The sequence below is a fragment of the Orycteropus afer genome, unplaced genomic scaffold (assembly GCF_000298275.1).
Source record: "Orycteropus afer afer isolate SDZICR_OR568_19922 unplaced genomic scaffold, OryAfe1.0 scaffold00056, whole genome shotgun sequence".
Taxonomy (NCBI): domain Eukaryota; kingdom Metazoa; phylum Chordata; class Mammalia; order Tubulidentata; family Orycteropodidae; genus Orycteropus; species Orycteropus afer.
In genome coordinates, this window is record NW_006921643.1 from 7,335,219 (window position 1) to 7,342,906 (window position 7,688).

General features: G+C 41.1%; 1 protein-coding gene across 1 annotated transcript; it reads left to right on the forward strand.

Annotated features, from left to right (window-relative positions):
* Window positions 1-2,303: 2,303 nt before the first annotated feature.
* On the forward strand, window positions 2,304-4,676 carry LOC103195453 (protocadherin beta-6). Its single transcript, XM_007939030.2, has one exon. The coding sequence runs from the start codon at window positions 2,307-2,309 to the stop codon at window positions 4,674-4,676; it is 2,370 nt and encodes a 789-aa protein (XP_007937221.1). The 5' UTR covers window positions 2,304-2,306.
* The last annotated feature ends 3,012 nt before the right edge of the window (window positions 4,677-7,688 follow it).

The window sequence follows — 7,688 nt, forward strand, 5'->3', positions numbered from 1 at the left end:
CAACCTTCCTTCCGAGGAGTGGCTGGTGGGTCTACTCTAGAGCAAGTCAAATCAAAACAAGTGAGATCAAGCACAGAAGCTTCTCCTGAAGGAATCTAATGGAATCTCCTTTAAATAAAAAAGTAGTTTCTTGACGTACTTAATTAATATATTTTTCCAGTCTATTGAGATATTATCTTCTTTCTATCTATCATAAATATCAGTATTCTACATAATTGAATTGTGAAACACTTAAAAAGACATTTCAATGGACTAAATTGAATGAGACACCTGGTGTGTTACTATTAAAATTTGCTTTAAAATGAAAAAAAAATGTATAGATTGTGTTAAAGGATGTCTTTGCTGCAGGCAAAGACAGGGGAATAAAGGACCCTTCAGATCCCAGGGATGTCATTAAGGTGACACAACTCAGAATGCTCACTGAAGAAGCATTTGGGCTTGTGCTGGAAATAGGCTTGTTTCTGAGAAGAAATGAAACCCATCCAAGATGTTTATGATTGTTTCACTTCATGAGTCAATTTGTTTTTAATGTCAGAGAAATGGGCTATTAATATCCAAAAATAACAATCTTTTCTCAGTAGCATTTATCAAGTGAACCCTAGAGGCTGGCACACTGCTCTTCTCTTTATTCTTCTGGGTAGATAAAAGTCATTTTCAACTACAAAATGGTCTCATCTGCTCAGAGTTTAGATTTTACTTTACCTACATTTGAATTATTTTGAAAAAATATCCTCACTTTTCATCTTCCATCATCTTGACTTTCAATGAATTTTGCTTGAACTCAGTGACTCTACCTTTCAATAAATGTGAAGCCAATCTGAACTGAATTATGCTTGGAGTATTTTGTGTATTTATAAGTGCACTGGTGCAGTGCTATTTTATACATTTTCAGGATATTTAGAAATGCATTTTCTAATTTATCTGAGAAAAGCTGGTGAGATAGGAATGGACCTATGCATAATGGCACATCACAGAATGCCTTGGTATCCACTCAAATGTAATTTACTTTAAAAACATCTTTTTACACCAACTTATTTAGTCTATATTTATCAAATCTAATGTCTTTCTTGCTGAGTGAATGTTTGTTTTTTGCACTGTATTATGCTGCTGATATATATTTAGACCGTGATTAATCAATTAGCAAAAGAGGGGAATTTGATGCCCAAAAACTACTATAAAATTAACAAGCCTCTAAAATCACAACCAATTCTACCCAAACAAAATGGAAGTGGAATCTGAAAAATGATTATGACAAATACTGGACTGCTACTACTCCTTCTTTTAAATAGTTTCATTAGCTTAGTTACTTATATTTTTTTGGCCTGAATTTTCTTCCTAATAGCTTAATTGTTCCTTTTACTGTACAAGTGTAACCACATAACAAAGCAAGTATGTTATATAAGTCATGCAACTTAGATGAATGATTTTTTTACCACCAAACTCAAACTCACTGCCATCGAGTTGATTCTGACTCACAGTGACCCAATAGAACAGAGTAGAATTGGTTTCCAGAACTGAAAGTTTTTTTACGGAAGCAGATTGTCACATCCGTCTCCTGCAGAGCAGCTGGAGTGTTCAAAATGCTGACCTTTTGGTTAGCAGCCTTAACCACTGCAGCACCAGAGCTCTTTTGTTTTACCTCCAGTGGGGGGGGGGAGTTACCAATATTGCTGATCATCTTCTTACAAGGTTTGTATAGTTTGTTGATGTGGTTCAGGTTCAGTGCACTTCTTGGATTTACAAATCACACTGCTCATCAGAGATAAATTGCACAGCTGGAAAATCAACCTGAATTATTGGAAGTTTACATTCAAGGAGTAATTCTTAAATGTGAGCGTGCATAAGAACCACTTAATGAGAAATATGTGTTTAGCACTAGTGGAGAAATTTGATCCAAAATCTGGAAAGAATCAGATTATTTTAAAAAAAGACTCCCAGGTAATTCTTTATTATGTGGTTCACATAATTTGATATTTTTGCAATGCACAGATTTTAGAAATAGTATGGACTTAAGAGTACTTCATGAAGTTACTGATTTGAACGCGTGGTGGCAGTGCAGGCTAAGAGAGTGAATTTAAAAGCTCCACAGATTCAGTGGACTCTATTACACCAAAAAGCAGAAACGAAAACACAGAATACAGTTACAGCTAGAGATAAAGACGTGTTCAACAAGGCTGTTGTCACCATACTAGTTATCAGAACAAATTGGAAATTCTATTGAAAAGAAGGTCGATCGTGGATGGTGGAGTGAACAGTTGGGAGCTGAAAAGGTTTTTTTTCCTCTCTCATCTGACATCACAATAGAGATGGAGCAAACAAAAGTTCAACACAAGAAAAGGCAAGTAGAGAGTTTTATTATATTGATGTTTTTATGGGAGGTGGGTTCAGAATCATTGCAGTATTCTGTGCTGGAGGAGACAGAAAGTGGAACGTTTGTAGCCAACTTGACAAAGGAACTGGGACTCAGGATGGGAGAGCTGGCTGAGAGAGGCGCCCGGGTTGTTTTCAAAGGGAACCGACAGCATTTGCAGCTTGACCCACAGACACAAGATTTGCTGCTAAATGAGAAACTGGACCGGGAGGAGCTGTGTGGCTCCACTGAGCCGTGTGTACTACCATTCCAAGTGTTATTGCAAAATCCTTTGCAGTTTTTTCAGGCTGGATTGAGGGTCAGAGATATAAATGATCACGCCCCAGAATTCCCCACAAGAGAAATGCTCCTGAAAATATCAGAAATTACTGCACCAGGAAAGATATTCCCTTTGAAAATGGCACAGGATTTAGACACTGGCAGCAACAGCCTTCAGAGCTACAGAATCAGCCCCAACCCCCACTTCCATGTTCTCACTCGAAATCGCAGTGACGGCAGAAAGATCCCAGAGCTGGTCCTGGACAAAGCATTGGATCGGGAGGAGCAGCCTCAACACAGGCTAACGTTAATGGCGCTGGATGGCGGGTCTCCTCCCAGGTCAGGAACCGCAGAGATTCAGATCCTGGTCTTGGACAGCAATGACAACGCACCTGAGTTTGCTCAGGAACTCTATGAGGTCCAGGTCCCCGAGAACAATCCCCTAGGTTCCCTGGTTGTTACTGTCTCAGCGACAGATTTAGATGAAGGATCCTTCGGGGAGGTATCTTATACCCTATTTCAGCTAGATGACATTAACCAACCGTTTGAAATAAACGCAATCACAGGAGGAATTCGACTGAGGAGGACATTGGATTTTGAGGAGTTTCAGGCTTATCACGTGGAGGTTGAGGCCACAGATGGTGGTGGACTATCAGGAAAATGTTCCCTGTTCATCAAAGTATTGGACGTGAATGACAATGCCCCCGAATTGACCATGTCGTCACTCACCAGCCCCATCCCTGAAAACTTGCCAGAGGTAATAGTCGCAGTTTTCAGTGTTTCAGATGCAGACTTTGGACTTAACCAACAAGTTGTTTGTTCTGTAGATGACAATCTCCCCTTCCTTTTAAGACCATCTATAGAAAATTTCTATACCCTGGTAACAGAAGGAGCACTGGACAGAGAGAGCAGAGCCGAATACACCATCACCATCACCGCTACCGACTTGGGTACCCCTAGACTAAAAACCGAACATAAAATAACCGTGCTGGTCTCAGACGTCAATGATAACGCTCCCACCTTCGCCAAAACCTCTTACTCTTTCTTCATCCGCGAGAACAACAGTCCCGCCCTACACATCGGCAGCGTCAGCGCCACAGACAGAGACTCAGGCACCAACGCTCAAGTCACCTACTCTCTGTTGTGGCCCCAAGACTCGCACCTCCCCATCGCCTCCTTGGTCTCCATCAATGCAGCCAACGGGCATCTGTTCGCTCTGAGGTCGTTGGATTACGAGGCCCTGCGAGTGTTCGAGTTCCGCGTGGGCGCGGTCGACGCAGGCTCCCCTGCGCTGAGCAGCGAGGCGCTGGTGCGGGTGGTGGTTGTGGACGACAACGACAACTCGCCCTTCGTGCTGTACCCGCTGCAGAACGGCTCCGCGCCCTGCACTGAACTAGTGCCCAGGGCGGCCGAGGCAGGCTACCTGGTGACCAAGGTGGTGGCAGTGGACGGCGATTCGGGTCAGAACGCCTGGCTGTCCTACCAGCTGCTCAAGGCCACGGAGCCCGGGCTGTTCAGCGTGTGGGCGCACAATGGCGAGGTGCGCACCGGCAGGCTGCTGAGCGAGCGCGACGCGACCAAGCACAGACTCGTCGTGCTGGTGAAGGACAATGGTGAGCCCTCGATGTCAGCCACCGTCACGCTGCACGTGCTCCTGGTGGACGGCTTCTCTCAGCCTTACCTCCCTCTCTCGGAGGTTGCCCTGGAAGATGCCCAGGCTGACTCACTCACCGTCTACTTGGTCATTGCCTTGGCGTCGGTCTCGTCGCTCTTCCTGTTTTCCGTGCTCCTATTTGTCGCAGTGAGGCTTTGCAGGAAGAACAGGGCCACATCGATGCCTGAGGGCCACTTTCCTGGTCACTTGGTGGACGTCAGCGGAACCAGAACATTATCGCATAACTACCAGTATGAGGTGTGTCTGACGGGAGGCTCAGGGTCCAGCGAGTTCAAGTTCCTGAAGCCAATTTGCCCCAACTTCCCTCCCCAGGAAACTGGCAGGGCAATGGAAGAAAACCTCACCTTTCGGAACAGCGTCCAATTCAGTTAAGTATTGGATTATTAAACCTTACATACTAAGTTTGCAGATCACATAATGTAAGTTTACCCTTTATTCATGCATGTTATCTCTGGTCTGTTTCTTGCTGATTTGACTAGGATTCTTTGTATTTTTTAAAGTATCAATCTGGGATTACATATCATGTTCTCAAAATAATTTTAGTTCTCCAAAATCCTTAAGATTACACTTTTAAATATTGGTTTTAGTTATTGCTATCACTATGTAAGATGATCTTTACAACTTGAATATTTGTTATATTCAATATAACTTCCAATGTAAGTCTCATTTTGGGTTAATTGCTACAGTTTGAAAGAGTAAAGAGAAACACCAAGGCAGTCACTCATATTTATGTCTATTTCAGTCAATATGTAGTTTCTTTAGTAAACACATTAAATTAAAGTCAACACATCAGTTTGTGGCATTCTTGTAAGGTAATGATAGATATATTTTTTAAAAAGCCAATGATAAATGCTTAATGAATAGTTGTTGAATGTTAGTAACATTCCAACAAACTGAAAAAATAGACTCACTGCCATTGAGTTAGTTCCCACTCATAGTGACCCCCATTGGGTTTTGGAGTTGGTAAATCTTTACGGATGTAGATTACCCTGTCTTCCTTTCACGGAGCAGCTGGTGGGTTTGAACCACCAGCCTTCTGGTTGGCAGTCAAATGCCTTAGGCATTGTGCCACCAGAGCTCCTTAACATTCCAGTTGTGAATATAAAATAATACATTTTCAAGGAACAAAGAAATACTAATGTTTCCTTTGCAATATAGTATCATTGCCAATGTGTGAAACTACTATCACTGCTTAGTGAAATCACTTTTTTTGCTTTCTAAGTACAAAATACCTTTCCAGTCACCCTAAATTCTGTTACAGAACATAAAATGTTTGTGAGCATATTTTGTGTCCTTGTGCTTGACAAACAATTTGCAAGTTTGAAGGTATTGTTAGGTCAAATCCACATTACATTTTTCAAACTCCTCCTTCCACTTATGTGATACTTGCTAAGACCTCGATAAGGTCTTGGTGGTGGTGTTTTGTGTGTGGAGTCAATTCCCACTTAAATTCACACTCACAGTCATCCTATAGGAGAGAGTAGAATTGCCCATTGGGGCAAGCTATATATAATCCTGATGGGAGCAGATTGCCACATGTTATTCCCATGGAGCAGTTTCAACCACAGACTATTCCTTTAGCAGCTGAGCGCTTTAACCCCTGCTTAGTGGCCAGTCATTAGGTGATGTCAGATTTTCTCCTCCAGTGCTATATAAGTAAGCATTATTTGTCTTTATTGACCATAACTCCATTTATGTTCACATTTTAGCCCATATTTAGCCTTATTCATGTCAGTTAAATGTGTGGTATTTTATGGGAAATACCCATTTTCAACTTCCTATCAAAGGAAATGGATTATTGAGCAAATATTTTATTTTTACTCCCAACTAAAATAAAAATGGACACCTAAACTATATTTGGCTGCATTTTGTTCAAATAAGTGAATTCTCTTAGATGATTACCAACTGGTTCAATGAGTGTAGGAAGCCCTTCCTGTTTTATACAGGCACACTTCAGAGATATTGTGGGTTCGATTCCAGACCACTGCAACAAAGCAAATATCACAATAAAGTGAGTCACATGATTTTTTTTTTTAGTTCCCAGTGCATATAAAAGTCATGTTTACACTATACCATACTCTATAAGTGTGATAGCATTATGAAAAAGTTTGAAGTATTATGAGAATTACCAAAATGTGACGCAAAGGTGTGAAGTGAGCATGTGCTGTTGGAAAAATGGCACTGATAGACCTGCTCAATGCAGGATTACCCCAAACCTTCCATGGGGGTGTGTGAAATATCTGTGAAGAGCATTAAAAGGAGGATGTGGCTTTATTTGTAGATATTTACCCTCTCCTCCTTGGAATAGCATTTTTCTTCTTTTGGGGAACTGCTTCCACTATTCTCACTCCAATTCCATGGCTTTAGTTGGTTGGAGCAGGGGTGATTTTAAATAACTTCATTTCCACAGTCCCAGAGGACATACACTGGGAAAGACCCTTGTTCAAAGAAGACAGGTCAGAACCCTTCTCCAGCTAGTTTTGTTTTAAACCTCATTGACTTTATTAGTTTCTTCATGTATGTAGAAAGGATATTGCCTAAATGCTGACCTTTTATTGAGTTCTAATAAAACTAATGATAATTTTTCTTCACAAATTTATGGGGCATTGTACACAATGAATTTATGCAAGGAAGGAAATTCTCAAGAGCTGTGTAACCCAGGGCTAGGCAAGCAATCACATTTTCATTTGCTTTCAGGAGTTTCAAACACATTAAAACTTGTGGAGCATAGAAACTGGATTAATGCATTCATAAATACTCTTCTAACAGAACAAGTTATTGTTTTGTGATAGACTGTACACTCCATGAGAGCAGGAATTTTTGTTTTTTCACTGTTTTATCCTCAGAAACTAGAAGGATGCCTGCACAGATGAATACTTGTTAAATGAAACAATGAATTTTGTCTTCAGCAGAAAGAGCTTTGTGCACTGCACTTAAACCTTATTAAGGAAGATTTTTGCTCTCACAATTATTATTAGCTACCCGAATAAGACTGCACAGGAGAAAGTATGTGTATATAACTCTCTATGACCTGAAAGGGGTTGGGGAGAGAGACACATTTTAGCTATTAAAATCCTCTTGAAAACGAAAAATACATGTAGCTGTGAAGCTGAACGCTTGGTGGCGCTACAGGCTAAGAAAGTGAAAAACTGGCTCCGCCGGACTCCCGTGAGTCCATTAAAAACCTGAGCAGTTTCCGGCAGCTCGCAGAACGAAAGAAGTATCTTACACTGCTGAGGATCGAAGATTTTGGAGAGGTAGCTATTCTACTGTATCAGTCAGTGTTAAAAAGAACTAACTCCAGATTATTGAGCCAAGACAGCTAGGTTGACTGTAAAACACTTATTTTGATTAAATACTGCAATTTTTGGATCCAAAGGAACG

Coding starts and splice junctions, on each gene's coding strand:
- LOC103195453 (XM_007939030.2), top strand. CDS start 2,307: ATGGAGCAAACAAAAGTTCAACACAAGAAAAGGCAAGTAGAGAGTTTT.